The 17,398-nt window shown below is 46.8% G+C and overlaps 1 protein-coding gene across 2 annotated transcripts in view; it reads right to left on the bottom strand.

The window, feature by feature from the left end:
* Positions 1 to 17,398, bottom strand: part of STRIP2 (striatin interacting protein 2) — a 45,959-nt gene that overhangs the window by 15,163 nt on the left and 13,398 nt on the right. For both annotated transcript variants that reach the window (XM_069586947.1, XM_069586948.1), the window contains exons 9-18: positions 16,439 to 16,642; positions 14,976 to 15,211; positions 14,658 to 14,723; positions 13,914 to 13,977; positions 13,050 to 13,121; positions 9,920 to 9,994; positions 9,133 to 9,230; positions 8,571 to 8,697; positions 5,982 to 6,082; positions 2,278 to 2,344 (exon numbers count right to left, since the gene is read on the bottom strand). In XM_069586947.1, coding sequence (XP_069443048.1) covers positions 2,278 to 2,344; positions 5,982 to 6,082; positions 8,571 to 8,697; positions 9,133 to 9,230; positions 9,920 to 9,994; positions 13,050 to 13,121; positions 13,914 to 13,977; positions 14,658 to 14,723; positions 14,976 to 15,211; positions 16,439 to 16,642 — 1,110 coding nt within the window. The remainder of the gene's footprint in view (positions 1 to 2,277; positions 2,345 to 5,981; positions 6,083 to 8,570; positions 8,698 to 9,132; positions 9,231 to 9,919; positions 9,995 to 13,049; positions 13,122 to 13,913; positions 13,978 to 14,657; positions 14,724 to 14,975; positions 15,212 to 16,438; positions 16,643 to 17,398) is intronic.

Genomic DNA, 17,398 nt, shown 5'->3' with positions numbered 1-17,398 from the left:
GCATGAGCACAAGCACGCACAGATGCAAGTAGTTTTATAAGGGTATTTTTATTTTCTTTCCTGTATTTTTCTGTATTTCCTCAATTTTCTTCAATATATATCAATTTTAAAGTCATGGCGGGGGGGGGGGAGGGACTTGAGATGTTATTTAAAGAAAATACTATGTACTTAAAATGCGAGTATGCCGTGCTTACAATTAATTCACTGAGCCTGAAAAAAAGATATAAATCACATAAATACTAGTCCTCTCTGAGGACAGAAGCCATTAGTTTAGATAAACAAACCACTGTATTGAGGATCTATGTGAAGTAAACTAGCTAGTTAAGTCCATGACTGGGCTCAGGGAAGTATTTCTAAAAAATAAAAAATCTGCGGTTACCAAATGAAACCACCAGGTGCCACTGTAGCTTCACAGAAAGGAAAAGAACACCTAGCATGAATCTGTTTTTCATTATGAAAAGGTATGTGCTTTCACCCCCTCTTAGATAACAACAGTCTTCTCAGAGGCATAACAATTATTTCAATAATTTTATGTTCATATCCCAAAAGGTCAATCGGAAGATATATAAAAGTATTCTGCTGCTAAGTCGCTTCAGTCGTGTCTGACTCTGTGTGACCCCATAGACAGCAGTCCACCAGGCTCCCCTGTCCCTGGGATTCTCCAGGCAAGAACACTGGAATGGGTTGCCATTTCCTTCTCCAATGCATGAAAGTGAAAAGTGAAAGGGAAGTCGCTCAGTCGTGTCCGACTCTTTGCCACCCCATGGACTGCAGCCCACCAGGCTCCTCCATCCATGGGATTTTCCAGGCAAGAATACTGGAGTGGGGTGCCATTGCCTTCTCCAATATGAAAGTATAGTTTCCATCAATCCCTAGTTATGGGATTTAGAAGATGACTGTGTTTTGAAATACCCTATTCACAGTAGAGTTTTAATGCTATCCGTGCACCACTGTTTCTGTTCGGAAGGGCAGTCCTCATTTCAGTCTGAATGGTGGGGCTGCATGTCTCCACCCTGGCTCCTTACTTTCAATTACTTTTAACTTCTCCACCTATAAAGCGCTGATAACAACCTCATACAGTTGTTTTAAAGATTGAATAACATCATAAACAGGATTAGACAACTCGTTACCTCTCACTGCAGAGGTAAGGAGCTCCCAGCTTGCTTGTCTGCTGAGGCCATATCTAAAAAAGACAGGGAATCTCTGCTCTGGTGCTTAAAAAGGTGCTAGACTTGGTGTCTTGGGACATGGTTCTTTGTCTCATTCAAGGTCTGTCGGCTATGAGGAGTGGACCTGACAAGTCACTTCATCCCTCAGGTTTCTCATCTTTGAAATATGGGGTTGGGCCAAATGCTTCTCAGGTCCCCTCCAGTCACAAACCTTATGGTTCTGTAAAACCTGTGCCACACAAGGTACCACTGTACTTTTTGCACAATGAAGTTTTCTGATGTGACATTGTGCAGGTATTAAAAGTTGGGGACGGGGTTGGGGCACACACAGGTGCCATCATCTGATCATTTACTAAGCTCCTTTCATGTACTGAACATGGCGCTAGATTCTGGGGTTATAAAAGAAGGATGCAACTATCTCTTCCTTCAAGGAGTTTTCAGTCAAATGGAAAAACAGATACAGATAAACAATTCCAGTGCAACAGGGTACAGGGATGGGCTGAGGTACACCGAAGGAGCTGCAGCAATAATACATGAGGAGGCAGATACTTGATTTCAACATGCTACCTATCAGTCAGTTTCATGGGATTCAGAAGGACTGAGGGACTTTTCTGATTTGCCTGGAACTGCTTCTGGCATGAGGAACTTTCTGGGTCATCCTTCTGTGGCCATACTGAATTTTGCCTCAGAAAGACCCAGGCAAGTATTTTCTGAAGTACACACCCCAGGGTTTATATAACCTTATGAAAATGAGACAAGCCTGTGACACAGAAGAAAGACAATTAGGCTAGAGCAGCAGAGATGCACCTGCCATTCAGCACAGCTGTTCACACTGTTTCAGCCCCATTATCTTCCTAAATTCCCTCTCCTCCTCAGTGTTTTTCACTGACCCTTTTCTCTACAAAATGCTATGTTCAGCTTTTCCAAATCTTTCTTGACTGGGTCAGCAGATCTAAGCCCCCACTACCTCTGTGCTCTTGCCAATATGCTTTTATTCATCTAAGACTCCCAAACCAGGGCATGAGGGGGCTAGAGAAGAAAAGGAAGAGCAAATGCCAACCTCTGCCACCTGGCAATTTCAATGGCTACCAAATCCCCATTCGCTTACCAGGCTCTCTGTAGTAAGCTCCGGCAAATCCTGGATGGTACAGCATGGGTAATCCAGGACCGAGATGCTGCAAGATGCAGAGATAAGAACAGGCTTTAGGTAAATGGCAAAGGCAGCAAATGGCTACATCCGAAAGGGCAGACAGTTATTTCTCTTCAGCTAGCCCCATCTATTTCCAGAATTGCTTAGTGACTTCAGCTGAAATTGAGGGTTCTGGTGCCAGGCACCTCCAGATCCAGTCTCCTCTCCTCATAGTCATGAGAAGGACTGACAGAGTTCTTTCAGAGGCAAGAGAAAGCAGAGAAGGCACCTTGGTATAGCCACCTTTCTTTCCCGTTCCTTAAAGAAATACGTAAGCTCGTATGCATTTGTGTTTCTGTGTTTAAGTGTATATTTGTGTGTATGTAACTGTGTGCCCAAAGATGTTGCCCAAACTCATCCCACTTTACACATTATTGACTGAAGGATTTTTGCAGAAACTAATGCCTGTGGCTGGCGATTTGTTATGAAGGTGAAGTGAAACGCCTCCAGTCAGTAACGTTAAGGTAACAGAAAGATGTATTAATATGTCTCTGGTCAGTAAGTTAATAACAAGCTGTGAGAATGAAGACCTCTCCTATGTCTTACCAGATGTTTTTGAAAGCCAGGACCTCTGGGGATAAACCACAGAAGCCAATCCAAGAGGAAGCCTGAGACAGAGGCAGCTTCCTGCATCTGGGCCCATCTAGTAGCTCAAGGATGGTAACCGCATCTGCTCCCAAGAGACACTGGGGGACCGCAAGGGAGCTGGAGGCTCTGTGGTGAGCCCAGGGAGACAGGCATGAGTCAGCAGGGGAAGGAACCACCGCATGATGATGACGGGGCCCCGGCCACTCCAACTGACAGTTCTTTCTTTCCTCCTCCCTTTTTCGTGGGTACAATGCAGCATTTAGACTAGCTAATCTAATCTTTAATGCTCTTTCTGCTTCTGACATTCCATGAGGTTTGTCTTTAAAAAAAAACAAACTTTTTTGGCCAGGCTGAGGGGCATGTGGGATCTTAGTTCCCCGACCCAGGGATCAAACCTGTGCCCCCTGCAGTGGAAGCGTGGAGTCCTAACCACTGAACCACCAGGGAAGTTCCTTTTTTTTTTCTCCCATGAGGTTTTTTATTTTTATTAATTTTAATTGAAGGGTAATTACTTTACTCCCATGAGGTTTTAAACACCAATCCACTCCAGTTAGAATAACTGGACATGGATAAACGATGTTGACAAAACATAGGATATAAAGAGGAATATGGGGCTCCTTGGACCTCTTCTATATTTCAAAGTCAAAATTTCTATCCAAGCAAAAGGCAACAATTTATTTGACTAGAAATGTTGACCTTTGTCCAAGAAACCCCCAAAGATAACCTAAGGGAATCAGGGTAGGAGAGGAAAGGGCCGTGGATGTACCTACTAGGTTCTCCCAGGGTTGCCAGTTTCACACTGCTCCGTTAGGATAAAGATTCCTGGCTGGCTACTCTACTTATCTACCCACTTTCTACTGACAAAGCCCTATGGCAAAGTAGGTACTGGCAACTGGGAAATGAGGGTGGGGAATCCAAGATGGATTTGTTTCAATCTCATTGTATTAAATTCATCAAAACCCAAATTCTACCCTAAGGGGGCATAAAGTTCTAAGTTTCTAGTATATCTAGATTGTAAGAGCTATGAGGAAACTGCAGTAGCAAGCTGAAGGTGCTCAAGTTCTTGAGATTATGCAATAGTAAAGCTCATAAGTAACACATAAGAGGAACCCTGTACCCAGGCTGATCTCAGCAAACAGTGCAGTTTGGTACTACCACTCTTCCAGCTCCAAATGGAACCCGAAGGACACCTATTGGATTGTCTGCCCCCTACTTCTAGGCCCACAGTGTGGGGGCACCAAGTTCCTGAACCCCACTCCTCAGCCACAGTTATTGATCCAAGGGTGGACCTCTAACCCTGGGCATGTGGAACAGGGATCAAGAGCCAGTTCAGTCTCTGAAATGGCACAGGAGCATGTACAGCTCAGGTGAGCATATTTTCACTAAGTGGCTTAGACATATTTCACTTAGTTGCTCAGTTGTGTCTGACTCCTCTGTGACCCCATGGACTGTAGGTGGCTTGCCAGGCTCCTCTGTCCATGGGATTTTCCAGGCAAAAATACTAGAGTGGGGCCATTCCCTTCTCCAGGGCATCGTCCCGACCCAGGCAGGGATTGAACCTGGGTCTCCTGAATTGCAGGCAAATTCTGGCTTAGGAAGCAGACAAAACTATTTGTCAGTGAGAAAGGAAAAGTTGGAGCGGAGGTGCAGAGGCCGAGTGGCCACAGATTGGAGGCACATGGTCCCCTGGGTTCTGGATGCTACAGACTGACCTTGAGGCCCAGAGCTGCACCTGGGGTGTCCGAGGTTCTTCAAGATGATAAACCACCCATTTCCTCCTAACAAATCCCCGTTCTGTGTGAGCTGACACACACAGGTGCCTTCATGAAGCTGTGGCTCTTCCCCAGCCTCACCGACACTTTCAGTTTCCCCTGGTGAGCAACTAGCACATCTTAAGTGCCATTTTTAAGGGGCAGAAGTCTCTTTGTAGTGAGGATAAACCCATTCTCTAGTGCTTCCTCCAAACAGGAAAAGTAAAGCATTCTCATTTATGTTTATCCTAACTAACGCTTATAAAAGTTTATGATAGAGTCAGAGTAGATATTATTCTCACTTTAAAGATGAAGATACTGTGGCTCAGAGAAACAGTCTTACACTTGAGATGACACAGCTAGCAAGTGGCAGATCCAGGTCAGGAATCCAGGTCCTGTGACTTTGGGCTCTATGTGTGTTTTAAGCTACACAGAAGTAGGCTGTCTCTCCAGGGTGGAGTTTCTGGCAGTGCTGACAGACTGTGGGGCCAACATCTCCTAGCCCCTCTCCAGCCAACTCAAGTGTCACGTCAGCCTTCTTCTATTCTAGGAAACTTGCCTCTGGTAAAGCACTTCTGGTCAATTCTACTGATTAACATGCTTCCGGTTTTTGTGTAAGCAGCAAACTGAGGAACAAGGACCTACTCTGTTAACCCCCCAAGTCCCCACTTGGCTGGAGCAAGCCATAGCAACTGTGATTTAACCCTGCCTCTTCTTACTTAAAGGGTCTCTCTGGTGTGCTATCCTTAAGTACCTAACCTTTCTGAATTTGTTTCCTAACTGATGAAATGGGAATAAAACTTGTGATATGTCTTAGCACTGATGAGAAGATTAAATGAAGTAATGGACGTGAAAATACTGCAGTTTTTAAATTACAAATTGATCTATCGAAGTAAGGGTCTACTGTTTACCTTAAATTACAAATTCTGCATAACCCTTTACAAAATTAATTCAATTTATGATTTATACTAAAATCAGGGCTGGCCAGACAGGCCAGCTGCTTCACAAAATAACATTTTTGGATCCTTCTGCCACAGGGCTGAAATTTATCGGTGCAGCTTCTTTTGAGTTATGGCATTACAGTTTTCAAAACTATTAAGTTACAAATATCTTTGTGAAGAGGCCAAATCATACAGCCCACCAGTAATACCTCAAGAAAACTACACTTGACAGTGACAGTTCTAAGACAGAAAGGACCAGGGAGAATGGAAAGGTGGCTCAGAGACAAAATAATTTCTCAATCCCCAAACAGCCTTTTGAAATAAACCTGTCCAGAGTCCTTACCCGTTTTTGGCAGTGATGTAGGACAAGATATTTTGATTGAAGAACTTCAGGATCAATGGGATGCAGTTGGCAAATACCAAATGTTGTGATACATATTCAAACTGAATTAAAAAATCAAAGCAGAAAGGAAGCTTATTTGGGGGAGAATAGAAGGTCTGTATGAAAAATAAAGAGGCAAGTACAATTCTGACAGCCATTCCTAAGAATATCCACTGTCCACTTGTGTTAACAATCTTCCTGTCTGGGACGTGGGAAGAGCCATCTTCAGCCAGCCTAGCCTACATAGAAGGGAACAGTCTGCAGTGTGTGTATGTTGCAAGCGCCTGACCAAAAGCACAAAATGTACACAAGCCAGAAAGAAAATCCCACTCCAGATAAACAGAAAGAATAGCTGTGAGATTTGTTCCTAAGCTCTACAGGAAAAGGATGGCTCCCCAAGGGAGTTGCCTTCCATACCAAAGCTCTGGCTCACAGGGTTTCAACTGTGATGGATATGCCAGGAACAGGTGCAGCGCAGCAACTGTTGGCATCAGTCAGGATGGATACGGTGCGTGGTAATCAAATGAACCACTGGAGTGTGGGCTCCAGGGTGGGTCTGGTTCACTGGACTAGCCCCTATACTTAGAATATCAGTATTTTAATGAATCAACAAGAGTCCTTCAGTCAACAGATAATGCACTAAGAATAAGTCCAAGATCTTTTTGATAGGTGAAACAATAGAACACAGCACTCCACTTTGCTCTCTTGAATTTGGATAGGGTTTGCTTCCAGGAAGACCTACTGGGGCAGTGTCATGCAGCTGTGTCATCTGGCTTTTGCCCATGATACACTGAAGAGCATCACACACAGTTTGTCTCCAGAATCTAAACTACTCTAAGTGTAGAAACTGGTTGAAAAAGCACAGAACTGCAGTGTTTTAATTCCTTTAGCTCTTACTGATTCCTGATCACCAAAAAATAGCCATGGCAGCACACTTAGCTGCCCTCTCCCAAGGTGTATGGCTAGAGGTGAGGAGTCAGCTTGTGTTGCCCAGTTCTCTCTTCTGCTCAAATATCTTCTCCCTGGCAGCTGACCCAGAGTATTTTGCAAAGCCTCAGGTGCAGGAGCCAATACAAACCTACTGTCAAGTGATGGGAAACATCTTTCAGTTTGAGACACGTCTGTAGCCTTGTCAGGACACACTGACATGTACTGGCAAGGCCCATCAAGCCACCCACCTGTCTGGCTGTTGATCCACATACTGCCCACCAAGAGAAGCAGACAGAAGCACACATAGGCAGATCTCTTTCTACTAGGAACACTATTTCTCACTCATCCCTCCCTACTCCTCCCAGCCCTGCTGCTGCTCTGCAAACACTGGTAGAGGTGTGCGTCCTCGGGGTACCCTAACACACTACAAGATGTCTCTGAATGCACTGAAGTGGATACATATCCAGGTTGTACAGATGCACCTGCCATGGACACAGACTCTGCAGGGCCTCCCTGCACGGAGCTCCTGCTGTTTTAGCAGCAAGCTCGGTTCTGACTTCTCAGGAGGAATGGGGCAGAGCCTCTGTGCAAGAGTGAGAAGCTCCACCTCCTCTCCATGTCTCACCGCAGAGAACACTCACTCACTGCCCTCATCTTCTCCTGTGTCTTGGCAACACCCACAGCACCAAGTCCAAACTCCGTGGCATGGCAAACATTGCTCTTATGGCAGGTTCTTAACCTCTTTTAGCCTCAGTGGAATAAAGTAAGACCCACCTCGCAGGGTTGAGAGACTTTGATGAGATCCCAGATGAACCTCTCGGAGAGCTGGCCACAGTGTAATTACTCCCTAACCGTGCGCTGGCACAGGTTTCGCTTTCTACTCCCCACCACCCTCTCCAGCTTTGCGTTACCACCAGAGCTCCCCGTCTCCCTCTACCTCATGCAGATCTCCAGAAACGTTTGATTAGTTTCCAAAGGTACTTTGCCCTCTCCCCTCAGGAGTTTCACAAACCAGCTTTTCTGCTTTAAATGCTTCCTGCCATCATTCCCTGACAACTCCTGCACCCTGGCTAACAAGTTTTCTGTAGGACTCAGGTTAGGAGTCACAGCTTCTCCACCTCAGGCTGGATTAGGTGTTTCCAAGGCAGCCAATGCTTACCTGTAACACAGCACTTATCACTCCATAATTGCCTACTTTACATCTGTATCCTTTATAAAACTTCAAAGCCCTTACGAGCTAGAGGATGCCTTATATAGGAGTCTATCTCAAATGTTAGAACAGTGCTTCACATACAGAAAAGTATGCTCGACACTCCCCACCCCCTCTTTTGGTGGCATGCTTGAGTCCTGTCTTCCATTGCTTCAAAGCTGGCTGGGCATATTCCCAAGAAGCTAGGGATTCCTACCCACGACCCCTGGATAATGTTCAAAGGACACAGACATTTGCAACTTTCTAGGACAATTCCCCACCTTGTGCCCCAAGCTTGTGCAACACGTATCTGAATTCCGTAAGACAAAGAACGATGCTCTGCTGGACTCCAAGGCCCTTGTGTTCTTCCTTTGGACGGCAGGACCTGGAGGACACCTGAGGGGTGTGGAGAAGTGCTCTGAGCTGCTCACCTGGTAGATGTGGTTCAGTTTGAAGTGTTTGAGGAGCAGCAGGAGCAGGGCAGAGATGCTCTTTACAATGATCTCCTTGTGCCTGTTCACATCGATGCCCAGCTTCATGCTTTGGAGAACAGTGATGCTACAACAGGGAAAGGAAGAGTCAGTGCAGAGGGTGGCCTTAGAGAGAGGCCTACGGGGACACATACAATACACACCAGTAAGCCAGAACCTGAGACACCTGAGCTGTGCTAGGAAACCTCCAGAGTTCCCACTTGTGAGTCTGTCTGGAGAAAAAAGTTCCTCTGATACCTTTGTGTCTCTCTCGCCTTTGGCAAGCTTGTCTCTTAGCAATGTCCACCCACATACACATGCAGCCAGTGATGTGGCCCTCCAGACCCTCAGTTCTGGGCTCAAAAGAGCACAGAGAGAGCACTGCAGTGGAAAGGGGCTACTGGTGGCAGAGAGATCTCCTTGGAGACAATCCCTGTAAGTGTTAACAAGGTGAGGCAGGGATGAGAGAGACTCTGCAGACAAGAGAGTGAGTATTACCAGCTGCCCCCACTGAAGCACTTACGGCATCTCCTCAGGCAGGACGTCTGCCAGGATATTGATAGAGTCTGTCTTAGCCTTGGAGGTGGGGGCTGCAGCCAGTAGAATCTTAAGCAGAGCAATCTGGGAAGCAGAAAACGAGGAAATCTACCCCATTCAACAAGGCTATCCTTCCACAACTCAACAGCTCCAAGAGAAGTGTTTGAAATCCTTGCTCCAAGTCCTTCACTCAATAACCAAAGCTCCCTACCTCCAGAAGGGCAAACTGGTGCCCAGTCCTGACAGGCCTGCCTGGGAGGCTAAAGAGCCTGAAGAGATGTGCTTACAGACTGTTCTGCATCAAGACTGCTCTTTCCAAAGAGGATGAGAGAAGGAGCAGAGAGAGTGGGGGCAATGCCTAGAGATTAGGTCGGAGGGAAAGGCAAGATCCACCCCTCCCCCACCCTCTTCCTTCCTCTCCCTCAGACCATCAGCATCCTCCCCTGGGAGACTGAGGCCAATTAGGACACCGGAAGCCACCTCGGAGGGACTAAGGCACTTACTCAGGAGAGGCCCCTGGTGCATCCTGCATGGAGCCTACCCCATTCCCTACCTCTCCCAAACAAGGACTTGGAGGTAGAGACAAGTCCTCCTTCCTCTGGGAGGAGCCCCAAGGGGAGATCAGAATTCTGAAGTGTCAGAGAACACCACCCGGTGGGTGAAGGCTCAGGAAGCAAACTCAAGTGACAGAGGGCTCAGCTTAAAAGGGCTCTCTGCCATCTCTCCCTCGCAGCTGAGAAGCTCTCACAGCCCGGACCTGGCTGTCTCCTTACCATGTACTGGGGGAGGCTATACAGCATGCCCTGGTAGAGGATTTCGCATGGTGTCTCTGGTACCACCTCTTCCCCCTGCAGCAAGAAAATACACGGTTTGCCCAGATCATTTTCCAGTTAACCAAAATCTATCTTTCCTTGGCTGTGGAGGATGGCAGGACAAGAGCTTCATACCCGAGCTGCGTTCATGAGTCACTGCAGGACCTTGGGTCAGTTACTTTCCCTCTCCGAGACCTAATCTCCTCTTTCAAGGATCAGAGAGCTGGTCTGGATGACCTCAGAGCGCTCTTCCAGCCCTGAGAACCTATGATTTTAGTTGCCCCGTTATCTGGAATCCATCCAGAGTTCTTTCTATATCGCTTTCCAGGTCAGAGTCAGAACTCCCACTGAGGATTTGGTTCATACCACTGCTTTGCTGTACATAATGGGCTTAACTCAGGCCACAGATATGCCTGGGACACTGGAACTGACACCCCACACAGAGGCACTTCCTATGGCATCAATCTGAGGCCATCTGAAAGCTTGGGGAGGCTCTGAAGCCAGGGAGGAGAGGTGGATGACTGCACAGAAAGGGTTAATAAAGGCCTGCAGAAGCAGTGAGCAGGAAGAGTTTAGGAGGACGCTACTTTCTTTGCTTCTCCATTATCCTCTACGACAGCCCTGCTTTCGGACCAGCCCCTTACGCACAACTCTGTCCTTGTGGTGACCCCATTTAAGTCCTTTATCAGAGTGGGGAGACAGGGGCCTCTAGTGCTCAAGAGGCTACTCAGGCCACTGTCACCTTTGGCCAATGCAGTCCGTCTTCCCCCAGGTCACCCTGTGACATGACAAGGGTCACCGCCATGAGACCCTGAGGTAGGGAGGGATAGCCAGACCCCTTCTATCCCACACAACGCTGCTGCTGCTTAAATGTACACAAGTCTTAACATCCTGGCGACCCTGCATGTTTATATTCTGCTTTCTAAAAGGCCTATTTCATACATTCTCCCCTCTCTTCAAACCAACACCCTCAACCCACAGCCCCTCAACAGTTGCTGACCCTACTTCTCAGTTAACAGACAAAACAGAAGCAATCAGACAGGCACGGCCTCATCTTCTCAACACCAAATCTACCAGAGTCTCTACCTTCCCATGTGAAATGAAGGATGAACTGGGTACTCCTATCAAAGGCCATCTGCCACTGGTGCTCACATCCTTTTGTTTTGTTGAGTGCTTCGGTTCTGTAATTATCTTTCTCCTGGATCATCCCTCTTAGGACATAAACATACTCCAGTATCTCCTTTAATAACACTATAAAACATTCCCTTGACCCCACATTCTCCTTCAGCTACCACCCCATTTCTACCTTCCTTTTCATAACAAAATTTCTCTGTGGTTTGTCTATGTTGACTAAGCTGATCTCCTTTCTTTACATTCCTTTTCCAATACACTCCAACGAGGCTTCCAGTCCCACCACTTCCCTTGAGATTGCTCTTATTAAGGTCACCAGTCATTTCCACGTTGCCAAAGCCAATGGGTACCTCAAGTCTTATCAAGCTCCATTTGTCAGCAGCATTTGACACAGCTGATCACCTCCTCCTTCTTGAAAGGCTTTCTTTTCTTAGCTTCTATGGCATCATACTCTCCTGGATTTCCTACCCTCTCACTGGGTGTTTTTCTTACTCCTCTTTCCTGGCTCATTTCCTGGCCCATCCCATCCTCAACATACTGGTGTGCCCCAGAGCTTGGTGCTGGGTCCCATCCTCTTCTCTCTCTCCTTCCTCCTCAGGTTACCTCAGCAAGTTCCATGGCTTTTAACACTGTCCATGAGCAAACAGTTTCCAAATTTATTTCTCTTAGTCAGTCCTCTCTCCTAGAACTCTAGGCCCATATATCTAATTGCTTGGCTGCTCTACATGGGTAGACAGCTAAAACTCAGTACAACCCAAATAGAACCGTTGATAAAACAGAACTCCTGGGAATTCCCTGGCAACCCAGAGGTTAGTACTCTTGTACTTTCACTGCTATGGGCCTGGGTTCAATCCTTGGTTGGGGAACCAAGATCCCAAAACCTGTGCAGTATTGAAAAAAAAAGAAAAATAGGGGAAAACACATTTTTAAAAAGGAAACAGAACTCCTCATCTTGACAAACTGTATTACTCTTTATTTTTTTTGGATGCACTGAGGCAACATGCAGAACTTCCCCAACTGGGATCGAACCTGTGCCCTCTGCAGTGGAAGCATGGAGTCTTCACCACTGGACCACCAGAGAAGTCCAAACTGTACTTATTCTTGATTGCCCTTTATGTCTCTGTATCCACATCCAACAGAACTGCAACTCTTGTCAGCTATACCTCCAAAATACAACCCCAGTTCATCCCCTTCTATCTCCACAATTTTTTCTTGTTCAGTCGTTAAGCTGCGTCAGACTCTTTGCAACCCCATGGACTGCAGCATGCACCACAATTACTACCTTGGTCTAAACACCATCATCTCTCATCTTGATCATTTTTAGTTTCCCAGCCTCCCTGCTTCAACTCTTTCCTCATCAACCCTTTACAAAGCAGCAACAGGTTTTTTAAAAAGATAAATCAGATCATGTCACTCCCATTTAAAATCTCCAAAGGCTTCCCTTCGTTAAGTCAATCAACTTCAAGCTCCCTATCTTTGCTTAAATGTCCTGTGTAAAGTGGCCCCAGACCACCTCTCTGACTCCGTCTCATACAACCCTCATTCCCGTGCTCCAGCCATAACAGTCTTCATTCACTACTTCTAACACTCAGCTTGCTCTCACCTTGTTAATAAGGCTGTTCTCTCTGCTTGGAATGCTTTTGGCCTTGACGTTCTTATGGCCAGCTCCTTCTTGTACCTTAGATCTTGGTTAGCTGTCACTTCTCAGAGGTCGACATACCCTGACTGCCCAAGCTAAAGTAGTCTACTACATGGTATGTGACTCTATTTCAATTTTCTTAACTGTATCTACCATTCTCTGAAAATCTTTGTTTCTTAATTACTATTGTTTTTCTCCAACTTTATTGTGAAAGTAGAGACTGTGCTTGCCTAGCGTGCAGTAAGAGTCCCACAGCAAGCATACAAGTTCTCTGACAGCACTGCAGAGACTTCCCCCTGTGCAGGCTTTCCCTGGACTCACCAAAGACATGGGGCACTTCTCCAGCTCCTCCTCATTCTTGATCTGAACATCTGCGATGGAGACGTACTTGTGCTGGGAACACAAGATGTCAACAAGGGGCTGAGGGCCTTGATCACATGTGTACCAGCCTCTTGCTTAACCTCCCCAATGACGAGGAAGTGCCCTATTTATGGGTCTGTCACCTCAAATAAACCATGTACTCTTTGAAGGCAGGAGTCTTACTCACCTCTGCATTATGAACATCAGCAAAGTTCTCTAATACAGTATTTTCATTTATTTCATATTTCCACATTGGCTAGGCAGCAAATACCTTAGCATCTACCTTCAACCAAAGTGCAAGGGGAAGAAAAGATGAAGCCCAGGCCTAGGGCCACTGCTCTGAGAGCTCTGCTGCAGATACCTGTATGTGTGTGCATGTGTGAACGGAGTGATGACGACAAGGTGAGGCTGGGCTCAAGCAGGGAATAGACTACTCTTACTCATCCTCACACACTCTCTGGATACAAAGCAGACTGCTACTTGATCCTGGGCCTGCGGAAGCTACTGAGCCTCTAAGGAGTGAGAAGTGAGAGGAAAGGAAGTGATAAGTGGGAAGAGGGAGAGGAGGGTGGGAGGAGGGAAAAGCAATGAGAGAAGAAGGGATAACTTTTTCATCCATCTAAATGTAGGACACTGGATAGGTAGGTAGAGACCTGACTTTTTAAAATCTGTTTGGCCAAAACCCTTGCAGAGGAAATACAGAATAACAGGTTTAGAACATGGCTAGTGGAAAAGCCCCACCCAGGACCCAGGACCCTACTGGGGGTCATTCAATTTGTATTGATGGGTCCCTATCTCTGAAGACTGACAGCCCAACCTACTTACCTGCTTGAGGGTCTTCACACTCTCGTGGATGGGCCTGGGTAATCCAACCAAAGTATCTGTATCCCTGTGAACACAAGATACATAAAGGTCAGAAGTACAGAGAACTACCGATACTCCTGGAGTCATGTGGACCAGGCCACTTTCACCATCTGGTCGCCTGGATCTTTCTCTGCAAGTTATCAGGTCCCTCATTGCTTCAGGACACAAAAAGAACAACAGTACAGAGAAGAGCCTCTGTAACTTAGGATTTCTGTATAGTCTAGTGGGGACTCACTTTGTCTGGGAGTAGGTTCCTATTTTAAAGGACACGTTGCCCAACAACACTTTTGACAGCAAAACAGCAGGAAGAATAGCTTCTGAGGTTTTGCAGTGACCGGTGGGGATTCACAAGGGTAGGGAAATGGGGAAAGACTGGATCTGTTCCCACCATGTTGCTTCTTCACAGAATTCTCTAGGAAAAGAGCCTGTAGGGATCATCTCATAACACTCTGATGAGGAAACTGATTCCCATAGGGAAATGACTTGATCAACATCCTATATCCTACACCTGGCTGAGAACATAAAAGTTCTAGGAAACTGGAAGGAAAAAACTAGATGGCAAGAACCCAAAGCAGTCACTGGCAGCTGCCCAAGGCTCTGGGTTGTATCACCATGATTAGGCAACATCTCTCATTCCAAGCCACCCACTCCTCTGCCCCCCAAGAACCCCTCTATATAGCCAATTCTGACCATCCAGTCACTTACTGCCCCAGAGTGAATCCGATGAACTTGTTCCTACTCATCTCCAAGAAGTGCTCAATGTCCTTCTGTCTGAGAGGATGGTGGACAGACAAATCCCAGAGAAGGGAAGAATAGCAAACCTTGAGAGAGAGAACCTTACTGGGCTCCCACCCCTCCAGATGGAAAACTGGAACAGCAAGGGAAGCCAATAAAGGGAACTCCCCACCCAGGAGTTCCAACTCACAGCCCAGCTTACTGAGCCTTGAATACACAGACCACTCCACCCTCAGCCTCCAGTGACTGGAACCCCAAAGCCCAGGGTTCTGGTGTTATCAAGCCTACCTGACCTTTGGGGTCCAAGGTAGGCCCTTGGGAAAGGCCACGCGCTCAGCAGAGAGGGGTGCCTGTGAGGGTGGAGGGGGTACTAGAGGGTCCTGCTCTAGCAGGTCTAACTCTCCATCCAAAGTGCGTTCTCCATCGCTGGCAGATTCCTCTTCCTCCTCTGTGGCTGGTTCTTCAGTCTTAAAGAGATCTCTTTCATTGTAGATGTCCAAGCTGTCCTGCTTAGTAAGGAGTTGCTGGGGGGCGAGGAGGGTGGGTAGAAGGAGAGAGGGAAGGTGTCCAGAAATCTCAGTCTGGGCATCCTTGTCTGAGACTACCCACTACCCCCAGGCTGCTGACTTCAGGGAACATGGAGTAAGAACCCACCCCTAGTGAGAACTTTTTCTTCCCATCTCAACCCTACTGTCCCCACCAGGCCCAATTCCAGGACAAGCAGCTCTCTCAAGCAACCACATCTATGGCTGGGAGACAGAGCACAGATAATCCCAAAGTCACACTTAGGTTTCAGAAAACACTGATGCTTTTTTTTTGCCTGCACTTTCCTTCCTAATTATGCTCCACTTAGGTGAACATTCAATTAATTTGCCTTCTGTGAGCATACACCAGCTGGCTGACTGAGGAAGAGGAGAACGGGAGCTTGCTGCTAGGCAGAGGGAATCGAGTTTGGAATTTTAAATCTTGTCACAGAAAGACAAAAAAGACTGGGCAGAAATAGGCCAAAAAGTTAACAGTGACTGCTTCTGGTTGTTAAGATTGTGGGTGACTTTTTTTTCTCTCCCTTTCCACATTTTTATATTTGTTCTAAATTTTCTATAATGAGTAAGCATTATTTTGTCAAACAAAAAATAAAGGTTAAAAAAATATCACACTGCAGATAATGTAGACTAGATTACTGAGTGTGACTGTCCGGACCCGTCACCTGTAGTTGGTGACGTCAGTTATATCAGGCAGGCGAGTTCTTGGGAGTATAGTCAGGTCTCAGCGCAAGTTGTACCTGTGACCTTTCTAGGGACGCAGACTATCTAGACCCCTAACCAGTCATCTTTAAATGTAAGCCTCTCGTTTCACGGCCAGAGAAGAGCACGGCGGGCTCAGAGTAAAACTTCTTACTGAGAAGAAAATGACAAAGTGCCTCTACCAGGTACCTATGGCCAAGATTTTACCCCAACTGTTGTTTGGCACACTAGGGAACTCCAGGCACTGAGGTCTAGGTCAATGATCCTTAGTAAGACGTGGATCTATGAAGTGATATCACAGTATGACATCTTGACAGCCAGGACCCCATCAGGGCTTGGGGACAGAAGCCAAAGTATAGTCTCCAAGATTTCAGGTTGGTCACAGGGCTGGTCAGGGGTAGGACAGCAGAGTCATTTGCTGTTCTTTCCTAACATATCCAGAGCTGCTTAGAATCTCGATTTTTGGCCAGCTGGTGTCACAACACCACTGTCTGCTTTAGTCCATACCCTTCGAGAACCACGGCGGCCTCGCAGTTTGGAGGGTGGAGGTGCCAGCTGAGACTCCCCCAGGTCGAGGGTGTAGGAGGGCGGGGAGGCAGCCCGCATGCTCTTCACCACCTGGATACTGTCCTCCGCCAGTGGAGGCAGGCCCAGTTCCGCCCGCTTCTGTACTTTGAGAGCCTGCAGATGCTCAAATCCACCGAGGGTAAACTGAGATTTGAACAGGAAAGGGGCAGAAAAGAGAGGAAGAAGTCAGAAGGCAAGGTCAGGGAAGTGTGGATGGAGAGAATAGTCACAACCTCCAGTCCCCGAGACCCCCTCCTTAATTAGGAAGTAATACAACAGAAGGCAAAAAGAATGTGGTAACTGGGCCCAGTCTCAGAGGTGGCCACTATCCCTTAGAGCTGAAGGGTCAGGATAAAGTACTATTTACTGACCCAGGGCTGGATCCCCAGAAATTAGGAAAGGGACTACTGAAGGCCTTCACTGGGGGATAAAAACAGGAAAATGTACCCTCTTTCAAGGAATACATTTAGATACTATACACCCCTAAAGTCACTCAAGGCCTGCCCTAGGGGGTAGGTTGTTCAGCCAGTTCTGTGGGGAGGGAGCCAAAGAGGAAGAATCGGGTTGAATAATTAGTAACAAAACTGCAACCATACACTTACAAGGACTTTGTTTTATGAAAGCAAATCCTCTATCTGAACAGAGAGCAGGCAATAAACCCTCTATTTTACAGCTAGAGAAACCGAGACACAGAGCATCGCCCAAGGTTCCTCAGTATCAACAGAGGTCAGATCTCCCACCTCTCAGCCAGTGTCCTTTCCACGAAACATTAGCTCTATCAGGAAGAGGTGCAATAACACCCTACCTCAAAAAGTGGCATCTCCCATCAGTCCAAAAGAAAAAGGTGACCTGCCCTGAAACAGAACCTCTGATTTCTCCAGGACAGCCCTATTGCCTGTC

Source organism: Ovis canadensis, chromosome 4 (genome assembly GCF_042477335.2).
Source record: "Ovis canadensis isolate MfBH-ARS-UI-01 breed Bighorn chromosome 4, ARS-UI_OviCan_v2, whole genome shotgun sequence".
Lineage (NCBI taxonomy): Eukaryota > Metazoa > Chordata > Mammalia > Artiodactyla > Bovidae > Ovis > Ovis canadensis.
The sequence above is the reverse complement of the archived record's forward strand: the minus strand, read 5'-3'. Positions and strand labels throughout refer to the sequence as shown.